This window comes from Sapajus apella, unplaced genomic scaffold, assembly GCF_009761245.1.
Source record: "Sapajus apella isolate SASKATOON/1434 unplaced genomic scaffold, GSC_monkey_1.0 scaffold69, whole genome shotgun sequence".
NCBI lineage: Eukaryota > Metazoa > Chordata > Mammalia > Primates > Cebidae > Sapajus > Sapajus apella.
Genome location: NW_022437009.1, coordinates 9,786,944 through 9,800,062, shown reverse-complemented (window position 1 = coordinate 9,800,062; position 13,119 = coordinate 9,786,944). Strand labels below are relative to the sequence as shown.

The 13,119-nt window shown below is 46.1% G+C and overlaps 1 protein-coding gene across 1 annotated transcript in view; it reads left to right on the top strand.

Moving 5' to 3' along the window:
• The window catches only part of KCNC4 (potassium voltage-gated channel subfamily C member 4), a 71,308-nt gene extending 67,451 nt beyond the window's left edge, over positions 1 to 3,857 (top strand). The window contains exon 4 of the mRNA XM_032249815.1: positions 428 to 3,857. Coding sequence (XP_032105706.1) covers positions 428 to 465 — 38 coding nt within the window. The 3' untranslated portion in view covers positions 466 to 3,857. The remainder of the gene's footprint in view (positions 1 to 427) is intronic.
• Positions 3,858 to 13,119: the final 9,262 nt, after the last annotated feature.

The following is a 13,119-nucleotide window of genomic DNA, read 5'->3' as shown; positions in this document are numbered from 1 at the left end:
CCCCCGAGTTATTCTCATACTCAGTGCCACTGTGAATGCCTTCTGCTTTAGCTTAATTAAGCCATCTGCCCACATTAAATGGTAAATTATCTCAATCACTCCCTGGATCCCAGAGGGGAGACAAAGATGAAAGGAAAGTGTCATCCCTTGAGTGGAACTGAAGGACTCTGCCTCGCCTGTGATGACTTCTCCCTCTGTGAGGGACAGCCTCCAGTGTTTACAAATCTTTCTGTGTCCTTGAAACTCTAACTCCACCTGTCACCTCAGTGCTTCTTTTTCTTTCCACAGGGAGGAGCGAGACTCTTGCATGTCTGACCATGGTTAAGGAAAAAGAGAGTTCTTTTGTTTTTCCTCTACCTTGGGGATGCTTGAATGTCTGTAATGTTGCTCTCTTCCAATAAGCCTGTTATGTTTGCACCCCTTTCAGCTCTCGGTTCTGCTGAGGAAGCCCTGTGCTCCCACTGAAGTGACCTGTGAACTTCACTCTGCTCTGCATGCATGTGGCCAGAACAGGAGGATGGAGAGATCTCATCACAGGATCTGTGGGGGAAGTGGGAGGTGTCTCCCAGGGTAAAAGCACCTTCTTCAAAAGGTTGCTGTGGACCAGGGGATGGCCCTTGCTTAGCTTTGGGTTCCAGACATTGGATTTATAAGCATGCTCATACTTGTTAGGGTTCAAGAAGCATTGATTTACAATCACTAAATCCCTAAGAGACTGATGAACCTCAGTCCACTAAAAAACTGGGGGATGTGACTCAAGAGAGACGGACTCACAATCACTAAACTTCTAAAAGACTGAGTGTCTTGGTTCATTTTGTGTTGCTATAGCAGAATACCCAAGGCTGAGTGATTTATAAAGAAAAGAGGTATATTTAGCTCACGGTTCTGCATGCTGGGAGGTTCAAGAAGCATCGTGCTGGCATCAGCTTGGCTTCTGTTGTGGGCTTTCCTGCTGCATTAAGACATGGTGGAAGATCAAAGGGGAAGTGGACATGTGCAAAGAGGCAAAACTCAAGGAGCATCCTGGTTCTATTAAAGCCCACTCTCAAGGAGGCATTCCTGTGAGAAGTAATCTGTCTCACGGAGAGCAAGCACTGACTGCCACCAAACCATTTATGAGAGATCTGTCCCCACCTCTCACTGCGCCCTGCTTCCCAACACCGCCACATCGGGGATCAGTTTCAACATGCATTTTGGTGGGGTCAAACTCGAAACCTAGCACTAAGAAGCCGAGCCCAAGGTAAACGTAAAATGGTGACAATTCCTACCAAGTATCCCCTTTCTGGTATCAAGCTTACCCTGAAAACTAATAATCAGAAGACTACTTAGTGAGTACAGAACAAAGAGACATTAGGTCAGGGGTTAGGAAATTGTGATTAATTATGTCTGATCCAGAGCTAGTTGTCTCTCAGTGGAACTGGAGACACACTGACTGGGTGTATTATTTGACTGCCCCTTTTCTGGACACCTAGCAGGCCATAGACCTTCAGTTACCCTAAGCTTCCTTCAGTCAGACTGGGAACTACTGACTGAGCCCGAGCTCTCTTTAGCCACATTTAGTCCTGATGACTTTTTTTTGGACTTGGGTACTTCCCAATCTCTTCATTATGCATTTACAAAGCATCATGTAGAGTGGGTCTTTTCTATAAAGGCTTAATGCCTAACTGTTTGACTTTCTCGAAAATGACTTAAGTCCCAGATTCTGTCAATCTCTTTCTGTAGCTCCCTAGCCACACAGAATTATTTTAATGAATCATAAGTCGTGCCCCTGGATCTCAGACAGACTTCACATGCTGTTTCAGGGCACACTGGGCTTCCGCTGAGGCTTCCCTCAATGGAGTTGCCCGTTGGCTGTGTTACTTTGGGCACAACACTAAGCCTCCATGAGCCTTGGTTTCCTTAGGATAAAATGGGGATATTAACGATGATCTCACAGGGATACAAAGATCAAGAGAAATGGTCAAGTGTTGTATCTTGATCATGTATCAAAAAGGGCTGTGACTTCCTTACAGCGACTCACCAGTCAGGAGCCTCAAGGGATGCTTTCCCAGACAGAAATACTCTTGGCAATATGCTTAATTTGTTTATTCACAAAGCATTTATCAAGCACCTATTCTGTGACAAGCATAGTACTTGGAGTGATAGAAGAAATTTTCTTAAATGCTGAAATAATTACTTTACCATGGGAGGTGAGGATAGTATATTGACAACTAATATTGGGAGCTTATTGTGTGCCAGACAAGAACTAATGGCAGGTATCATTTTATTAAATTCGCACAATAGTCAAACGAGGCAGACACTTGAACTAACCCCATTTTGCAGATTAGCACACAGAGCTAATCAAATTCTTTAAGGTAGACAGCTTGTACCTGGTATAATTAGAGCCCCGATACGAGTGGCTGCAAAGATCATGCTCTTAACCAAACTCCAGAGAAGGATAGATGACAAGTACAAAATTAAGATTGGTACAGATTAGACCCTTTTGCACTGTGTGTGTGATTTTCTTGGATGGTTATTAAATGTAATGTGTTATATTCAAACATGACTGTGGGTTTAAGGCTACAATGTTAGGGTGGGTAAAAGGAGGATCTCCTTCAGTAGGGTGAATAGTGATGAAACGGCCCATAATGATGACAAAGAGCATTCTCAGCCTAGAAGCACAGGGAATTCCCCATGTGGGTGTGGCCTCCTGGAAGGTTAAGTGCAAAGGCAGCATCCATCACTTTGAGGTAAGCAGGAATCAGGAAGTGGGGAAAGGGCGGTGAGCCAGGGAGACATGCCATCTCTCTTAATAAAATCGCAGACCTCCAAAACCAGCATGTAAGGGGAACTGGTCCTCACTGCATCCAACCCAGGGATTCATCCTCCTTCAGGGATGTTCTGACAATGACTGCTGCTCTCTCATGGGCCTCACGTCCAAAGGTCCAGCCAAAGACAGGACACCAGGTTGTCTTTAAAGCCTATAGCTGAGTGGCCAGTCTTGAAGTCATGTTCTATGGTCATATTCTATTGTCTGCCTTTATTTTTCCTCTGTTATTCCTAAGGCTTTAGTCAAGTCTCATGTAACTGGCCCAGCCTGATTTCTACCAAACAAAAGGAAAGGCCTTGTGTTCAGGCTCTAATTGAAGCATTAAAGAGATTGCAGGCTTCCTTCAGCTTTGCAGAAAAAATGTATTCCAGGTCAGAGTGTCATCTGTGTCCTCATCAGGAGATATACTGGGATGGCCTTGTCACCGCAAGGCTGCCATGAAGCCTGTGAAGTTCATGGACTCACTCTAAGTCCCCAACTCACCCTCCCACCCTCAGGCCCCAGCAGCTGATGCCTCTGCTCTCAGATTCCCATAATGGTTCCAGGTGGTGACTATTACCTAGTACCATACTTTCCAGACTGTGCCCATCTCAGGGGCCAGCAGCCTCACCATCCCTAGAGTTTGTCAAGAATCAGAGCCTCGAGCCTACTCCAGACCTCCTGAATCAGAATCTGCATGTTAACAGAGCCCAGATGATTCAGAAGCACATGAAAGTTTGAGAAGCACACATCCAGGGCAGGGGTTCTTAACCCGCGTCCATGAGCTCAATGGGGAAAAAACAGTATTACATCTTTATTTCTACCATTCACTAACCAAACATTAGGATTTCCTTCTGTTTTGGATGTAGGTTGCAAGTCACAGAAGTAGTCACGATACTTGTGACTTTGTCACCAATAGAAATCATGGGTACTTTTGTAACACATTACAGTTGTTTTAGACATCTCAAAATACCGCATATGTTCACCACTACCTCAAAATAACAATGGGTATTAGATCTGAAGTTATGTTATACTATATAATAAAATTGTAACCAAACTTATTATATCACCAAATTTGAAAATATTTTTGATAATGGTTTCAAAGGACTTGACTTCCCTTATTATCCCATGTGTTTTACTTTCTGCAATAGAAAATTTATTCTGAGGAGGGCTCACCAAGTTGCTGAGGGATCCATTACATGAAAAAGGCAAAGAACCTCTGCTCTAAGAATCACAGCAGGGCTGTATTTGGAGAATTTCAGAAACATAGTGGGGTTAGCATTACTCAATCTGGAAAGCCCCAGAAATCACATACCCCCACAGACAGGCAGCCTTTGGAGCAGACCTGATGGGCAGCTAGGGGTCTGCTTTGATGGCTTCTTTATTCTCTCTTCATTAAAAAGTGGGTTTGAGGCCGGGCTCAGTGGCTCACACCTGTAATCCCAACACTTTGGGAAGCCAAGGCGGGCAGATCACCTGAGGTAAGGAGTTCAAGATCAACCCGACCAACATGGAGAAACCCCATCTCTACTAAAAATACAAAATTAGCCAGGCGTGGTAGTACATGCCTGTAATCCCAGCCACCTGGGAGATGGAGGTTGCCGTGAGTCGAGATCGCACCATTGCATTCCAGCCTGGGCAACAAGAGTGAGACTTGGTCTCAAAAAAAAAAAAGTGGATTTGATAAGCCCCATGCTAAGGAACAAAACCAAGATTCCAAGTAGGAAAGATTGCTGTTGTCAGCCGAGCAAGAAAATCAGGGACCCAACTGAAAGAATATCAAAGATTGTTACTTTTATCAGCCCCTCTCGACTTCCCCACAGTGATCCACAGAAAAACACTTAAAAGGAAAATCACCTGTGTACCTGTCTTTAGGGGCAGAAAGGAAGAAGGCACGGAGGACACCAGCTCTCTTTGCAGCCAGAGGGGTGATCCCTGCCGGGCGAGGTGGCTCATGCATGTAATCCCAGCATTCTGAGAGGCCAAGGTGGGTCGAGGTCAAGAGTTTGAGATTAGCCTGGCCAACATGGTGAAACCCCATCTCTACTAAAAATACAAAAATTAGCCAGATGTGGTAGCGCAGCTGTAATACTAGCTACCTAGGAGGCTGAGGGAGGAGAATCACTTGAACTTGGGAGGTTGAGGTTACAGTGAGCCGAGATCACACCACTGCATTGCATTCTACCCTCTGGGTGACAGAGGGAGACTCCATCCTCCCCCCCAAAAAAGGAAGAGAAGATCCCTTTACAGTGTGTTAGGCATATGTAAAACATAAATAAATAAAAATAAAAAGAAGATCCATGGTTGGGGAGCAGCATTCCTAGGCCTGAGGGAATGGTGGAGGTGCCTGGGTAAGATGTGACACTGACGCCAACAGCAGGCCCGAGCTGGTCCCCAGAATTCTCTTGAGGAGAGGGAAGTGACCACCCCTAAAAAATAGCTCTTCTGGCAAGGATGTTATGGAAGGGATAGCAAGATCAGCCCAGGTCAGTGCGTCTCCCTGGATCCTCAGCTGGGGGCAGGGTTGGCACAATGAACCATTCTAGGAGTTGGGATGGAGCAACAGCTCTGTGCTCTTTGGGGGCCTTGAAAGCATGACCCTATAGGGCTCCTGGTGAAGGTACTTTGGGCTAATAACAGGGCTCTCTAGGGTAAGACTAACCTCACACTGTCCTTTCTGAATAATGATAATAACTTCACAAACTGTTTGATATTTTAGACTTTTCAAAACTGCCTTAAGGCAGCCTGATGTGGTAAGTGGAAAGAGACCAAACCTGAAATCTACTTCTGTCCATTAAAAAAAAAAAGAGAAAGCCATAGCCAAATTTCTTTGGCCCTCTTGAGTGTCAGTTCTTTCCATCTGAATGGTGGGGACAATAATAACTGAGGAACCAGCTCACTGATTTGTGTGCAAATCAAATGGCGTATGGGCACGAAAAATGCAGGCTTTGCCAGGGAAGTGGAAGGTCCTGTTTTATCTGAACACTGTTATCTCCTGTATGAGTTTCCTAGTGCTGCTGTAATAAAGTGTCACATTCAGTGACTTAAACAACAGAAATGTATTGGCTTGCTGTTCTGGAGTTTGCAAATCCAAGACCAAGACATTAGCAGGGTTTGGTCCTTCTGAGGGCTGTGCCTCTGCCTTCACTTCTAGTGGTCAGCTGGCAACAGTTGGAGTTTCTTGGCAAGTAGAGGCATCACCCTGATCTCTGCCTTCATCTTCACATAGTGTTCTTCTTGGTAGGATGTCTGTGTCCAATTTTTCCTTTTTATAAGGACACTAATCATACTGGAAGAGGCACCTACCCAACTCTAAAAAGACCTTATCTTAACTAATTTACATCACAACAATCCTATTTCTAAACAAGGCCACAGAATGAGGGAGGAGTGGGTCTTCAAAATTTGAGTTTGGGGCCAGCACAGTTCGGCTCATAACATTCCCATTAACCTATGGATGCTCCTTGGCCGTGGGTAGCCCAGAGCACACAGGTCAGGTATAGAGGATGGAACAGGGCGGAGGAGTTCCAACTGTTCTAGGCAGATTCTGCTCTCGGATGAATTGAGGTCTTCCACCACCTCTTTAATTAAACACTTAAACATTTATTAAACATCTACATTATGCCAGATATAGAAAATATAAAATGAATAAATTATTGTCCTTAACTTCAAGGGAAAAGAGAGATAGACATGTAAACAAATCATTGCAAAGCAGCGTGATTCACACAATAAGAGAGGTACATGGCAAAAAAGGCAAAGTCCAGGACAGAAGTGTCAAGGAAGGCAGCTGGGAGGGTGGTAACACGGGAACTAAATCTTTGAGATAGCTAGGGGGTTTCCAGGCAGACAAAAGGGAGAGGCCTTTTTACAAGACTGAAAGCATCACAGCATAGAAGTGTAAGAGCCTGGCTTGGGCGATGTTTGGCTGGGGCAGAGATGGGAGCAATGGGAGACAGGAGTCAGAGGTAAGTTAGGGCCAGGTTAACAAGGTTATCCACCAACCTAAAGAATGTAAGCTTTAGAATGGAAATCCTATAGGACCACCATGGAAAACTCTATGTTGTATGTTCTGAAAAGGTAATGATCTCATTGGTTGTGGGAGATGAGGGCAGAATGCTAACGTAACACCTGGCACATAGCAGACCCTCAATATATATGCCACAAACACATGAATGAATGAATGAATGAATGAATGAATGAATGAATGAATGAAGCAGCAGAATAGTATGAGACTCTTAAGAGTAGGGTGCATATGGAAGCAGATAAACACACTCAGGATAATTTGCTGTACACCAGGCAGTGCTGCGAGGGCCTGAATAGCTTCCAAGAAGCACAGAAACACTTATGGCCTTCAATGGGGTGGGAAAGGTGGAAATAATGGTACATTTGTGGGAGTCTTAAGATTGGAATTTTTTGGCCGGGCGTGGTGGCTCAAGCCTGTAATCCCAGCACTTTGGGAGGCCGAGGCGGGTGGATCACGAGGTCAGGAGATCAAGACCATCCTGGTCAAAATGGTGAAAACCCGTCTCTACTAAAACTACAAAAAATTAGCTGGGCATGGTGGCGCGTGCCTGTAATCCCAGCTACTCAGGAGGCTGAGGCAGGAGAATTGCTTGAACCCAGGAGGCGGAGGTTGCGGTGAGCCGAGATCGCACCATTGCACTCCAGCCTGGGTAACAAGAGCGAAACTCCGTCTCAAAAAAAAAAAAAAAAAAAGATTGGAATTTTTTTTTTTTTTTTTTTGAGACAGAGTCTCACTCTGTTGCCCAGGCTAGGGTGCAGTGACATGATCTTGGCTCAACCTCTGCCTCCTGGGATCAAGCAATCCTTACACCTCAGCCTCCTGACTAGCTGGGACCACAGGAGTATGCCACCATGCCTAGCTAATTTTTGTATTCTTTGTAGAGTTGGAGTTTCGCCATGCCACCTAGGCTGGTCTCAAACTCCTGGGCTCAAGGATCCTCCTGCCTTGACCTCCCAAAGTGCTAGGATTATAGGTGTGAGCTACTGTGCCCAGCCTTAAGGTTTGAATTTGGGGGAGTTCCTGCCCCCAACCTTGGTCCTCTCTGAGGAGCTGCTTCCCGAGGGAAAGGTAAGAAAAGGCTGTAGGAAGCGCTCTTGCTGAGGAGCACTGAGACCAGCAAAGAGCAGGAGGAGCTGAGAACAGAGCTCAGCTGCCCCAAGGCCAAAAGGGAGGCAGATGTTGGACTGTGGGCCTGAGCTAAGCTTGGGGACTTTGGAATGCAATAGAAGGAAAAACTGGGCTACAGTGGGTTAAATAGTGTCTCCCCAAAATTCATGTCTATGCAGAACCTTGAAATGTGACCTCATTTGGAAAAAGGGTCTTTGCAGATGTGAGATGAGATCATACTAAATTAGGGAGGGCCCTAAATCCAATGATAAATGTCATTATAAGAGACAGGAAGGACAGAGACACACAGAGAGGAAGGCCTCATGTGAAGAAGGAAGCAGAGACTGGAGCTGTGCTGCCACAAGCCAAGGAAGGCCAGGAGCCACCAGCAGCAGGAACAGGCAAGGAAGCATTCTCCCCTGATGCCACCGCAGAGAGCACGGCCCTGCCAACACCTTCGTTTTGGACTTCTGGCCTCTGGAACTATGAGAGAATAAATTTCCCATTGTTTTAAGCCCCTGAACTTAAGGTACTTTGTTATTGCAGCCCCGGAAAACTAATACAGAGCCAGAATACAAGGGGCTGGTGAAGGTTAGGTCAATTGGCCAACTATGGAGTACGGACCCAGACAGGAAAGGAAGGGACGTTAGGAGGGACTGGTCGACTCAGAGAGGTCTAGGGCTGAAGGCCTTGAGGACAAATGACAGGTTTGGGGAAAAGCTGAATGAACAGATTTATGATCTGAGAGTGGCATATTTAAAATTAAGATTTTAGAGGTGTCTGTTGGACAAGAAGCTGTTAAAAAAAATAAAAAAGATTTCAGACATGGAACAGGTCCAAGTGATTATAGGTGCAGTCAGATTAATCTCTTTTTTTAGTGGATACAAGCTACCTGACCAACAAAGTTACCCAACCTGGCAAGACAATTTACCCTCCTTGGAATCTGCGCTTTAAATCCAAGGATTAAAGAAGAGCCTGTGTTCTTCCGAGAAATTACTATTAGTTCTCTTCATGTTGAGGCATTTCAGACACTGCCTGGGAGTTTCATGTTTTAGGAAGAAGGTCACAGAGGTGGGGGATAAGGCCTGTGGGTGGGTCTTCCCAGGCCTGGCCCAGGCTTTCAGTGAAAGGCACCCCCCAGAGGCTTTCAGAAAGGTGTGCTTGTCTGGAGACCCCTGGAACATTTGATGGCAGAGAAAATAAAACCCAACAAAATGTCAAGGCAAACTGGGCCATTTGAGGAAATTCAGAAGGAAAAACCCCAAACAGAATCTTAAGGTAATTAAGTGACACCTCTAGTGCAAGCCAGAGAAATTCTCAAAGTTGCCCTGGGGCCAGGAATTACTCAATTAAATAGCAAAAGCCCAAAGGGAAATGGAAAAACAGCACCTCTTCCTCTTTTACCTGAAGCTCTGCCCCCCTATTCCCTTCACCCCATATGCCCTCTGCTAGCAGCTTCTCCCTGCAGGCCCTACACTGAGACCAGTCTGCCATCACACCCCAGCTGTCAGTGCCGTTCCTCCTTGCCCGTGAGCACTGATTGGTCTTCTCTCCTCCTGCTCCTCTCTGGCCCTGGTCCAGGCTGTTTCTTACCACTTTCTCCCAGGAGCTTTCTAGCTGAGCTGCTGGGGGCAGGGGAGGGTCTCATTTCTACCTTCTCAAGACATGGTCTCCTATTAGGTATATATTTATTTCTGTTTTAGCTAACTCTACTGAGAGGGTGGTCTCCTACTATTTAAACAGATAAGAGTGTTTGTTTTGAAGGAGAGAGGACAGGCAATAAGGAAGCTACATTTTCTTCCTTACACAGTGTCTGAGCCAAGAGCACTCTGGCCCCAGTATCCACGTGCCCGCCTCTTCAGCCCCTGCACTGTCCCCCACTGGCCCTTGCATTTGCCAGCCCAAGACTGTCAGGGGCATAACCCTCTGACCATACCCTCACACTCTCTACCTTTGGTTCATTCTCCTCTCCCTGCGACATCCTGAGCACCACTTCTTCCTCTCCCTCTCCCTAGCCCTTTCTCCAACTCCCCAAGTGGGAGGGATGGGTTGGGAGCAGAAGGCAGTTTACCTTTCACAAGCTAAAAGCTAGTGCAAGGATCTGCTAAGAGATATTCCAAGGACCATGTTTTCCAGAACAGATTTTGTATTTAATCAATGAAGGTGTTTCTCTCCCAGCAGACAGCTAATCTCCAGGAGCCTCACATTCATCTTCTTTTGGTATTTACTTAGATGGAAAAAGTAGCTCCTCTTACCCTTATTGCCTGAAGATCGTACTTCTTTTCCCCAGCTTCTCCCCATTCACATCAAAGAATTGTACCATCCGACCAGCTTTCTCCTGTGGGAAAAGCCAGAGGCGGGTGAGAGGATGGTGACCTGGGAAGGCAAAGTGACAGAATACGTCAAAGAGCAGTGACAGTCTCAAGGCTGTAAGCTGCCTGGGATGGCATGGGGGATGGTGATTATATTGAGTCACCACTAATGAAATATTTATTGAGCTGTGAAGGAAACACTCCAGGGTAAAGCAGAGAAGCAGTAACTGATTTAAGATGCAGGAGTTCAGATTCTCACACCATTGCCTCACTGTGCAAGGACAGCAAGTTCTTTACCTTCCCTGGGTGTCAGCTCATAGGCCTGGGGTGTCAGGGCTGTAAGGGAGCAGACAGAACCTTTATTGGAACCTCACCTATTAAAGATGGGGCATTGGACTTAGAGAGGCTGAGCTGCTCCAAACTGTAATTCCAGATGGACAGAGGAAGGGACAGCATCAAGAGCCAGCCTCCAGTCCTCGGTCGCTGTCCTGTCTATCTGCCAATTTGTTTGGGAAAGACCTGAACTTGTTTGATCAGCAAAGAAGCCACTGGCCTTCCTTAACAAGTAGCTCTAAAATGAGCAGCCTCCGATGAATATTAGGAGGCTTGGTCAGGTCCTGGCAGGAAACAGAAGGATCCTCAGCTGGGATTATGAAGGTAATTGCATAAGGGAACCATTTGCAGAGGTACGGCAAGGGCAAGGGAATCAACAAGAAATGCTGTGACAGATAGGGACCAGCAACAACAGGAAGCTCTTCCTACCCTCAGCCTGAGGAGGTGAGCAGAAGAATGGAGTCCTTAGGACCCAGAAAGTGTTGGAGCCATGCAAGGAGGCTGCCCAGAAGGAGCTGTAGTCGTAGAATTAAAGAAGGGCAGGGAAGGAGGGAGCAGAATAAACACCCCGACCTCTCTCATGCCTTTGATTTCCTGCCAAATCTTCCTGTTAATCTCCCAAATTGGAAGACAGAGACAGGACAGCCCTGTGATACTATCCATAGAAATTTTCTCCTAGAGCTTGGAGCCGGCAGAAAATGGATCTTGGGCTGGGAGCAAAGCAAAATTGCCAAACCAGCAGATTGGGTGTTGTAGATGGTGCGCCCCAGTAGAAATCACAAGTCCTTGGGAACCAGTAGTCAGTATGAATCCTGAGTTCCTGCTTATCATCCATGTGATCTTGGGCAAGTGACTTCACTCTCTGAGCCTGGTTTTCTTCTTGGGGCTAATTATATCATGTTGTTGGAGCAGTTGTGAGGATTAAATAAGACACCTTTTGGGAAAGCGCTGACCATGTACAAGGTTCTTACAAAGATTGTTCTTCCTTCCCTTCAGAGCCCCCCTTCCAAGCTCTGCTGGACGGGAGGCATTGGAGTAGAGTGGAACAGAAGAAATACACAAACTTTGGGTTTAGATCCTGGCTCCGCCGCTACCAGCTGCATGACTTTCTGCAAATCACTTAACTGGATGACTGGGGGCAGGTTACGTATCCTCTCTACCTTTATTTTCTTCATGGTAAAAAGGGAGTATCCAATTCATAAGGTTGTTGTGAGGATTAGAAATTATGTAACGCACCTACAAAGATATTGGACTCATGGTAGGTAAGCCCTGGAATTAGACTAATTTCAAATCCTACTTCCCTCCTTATGAACCATGAAATTTTGCACAAGTTTTTGGATCTCTCTGAGGCTCAGTTTCTTCATTTATAAAACAGGAATAATAAAAGAATCTCTTTTTTGGGGTTGTAATAATTAAGTGAAGTCATGGGCACCCACATGCCAGGCACAGAGTTGGCCCTCAAAAATCTGTTGTTGGGCCGGGCGCGGTGGCTCACGCCTGTAATCCCAGTACTTTGGGAGGCCGAGGCGTGTGGATCACGAGGTCAAGAGATCGAGACCATCCTGGTCAACATGGTGAAACCCCGTCTCTACTAAAAATACAAAAAATCAGCTGGGCATGGTGGCGCGTGCCTGTAATCCCAGCTACTCAGGAGGCTGAGGCAGGAGAATTGCCTGAACCCAGGAGGTGGAGGTTGTGGTGAGCCGAGATCGCGCCATTGCACTCCAGCCTGGGTAACAAGAGTGAAACTCCGTCTCAAAAAAAAAAAAAAAAAAAAAAATCTGTTGTTGTTACTGCTCATGACGATTATCAGTCTTGCAATGTTTCTCATGTATCTTTCCCCAATCAAACATCCAACCCTTCTACTCAGACCCCCAGAGTCTTTGCTGGAGAAAGGCAAGTAAGGAATGGGACTAGGGGACACAGCTAATTCAGAGGGAATGTGTTCGTGACGTGAGGATGGCTCAGCCTGCTTGGCAAATGCCTTTGGCAAATGCACAGGCATCCAGACACGAGGTGCAGTTGAACACCCAGCCTGTAACTCCTTTGCCTTCCTCTATCAGGTCACCCAGACAAGAGGATGGCCTGTCCTCCAGCCTTCTCGCCCTCACCTTGGGCCGCCTGATGCCATGTTGAGACTGATTGGCTTTCAGTTGGATGAAAATAGAGGGAAAGGGGGAGTGTATGTCTAGACCTGACACTCTACTTCCCAGTCATAATTTGCTGAACCCTTACTATGTGCTAGGCATTGTGGAGACTTAACATAATTAGCTCACATCAATTTCAACAATATTGTGAAATTAGTCAAATTGAAATAGTAACATTAGCAATATTGGAAGCTAAAGCCCAGAGAGGTTAGGGAACTTGGCCAGCATCACACAGACAGTAATTGGCAGAGTCCACATTTAAAATCGGGTCTGATTGTTCCCAAAGCTCAAGCTTGGGCAGCTGTGCCAGGTGGCCTCCCGGAAAGATGGCTCATATGTTGAACATCAGTGCAAGGGTTTAGGGAGATAATGGAAGACAGACTTGAAGAATGAGCCTGGAACAGATGTGAG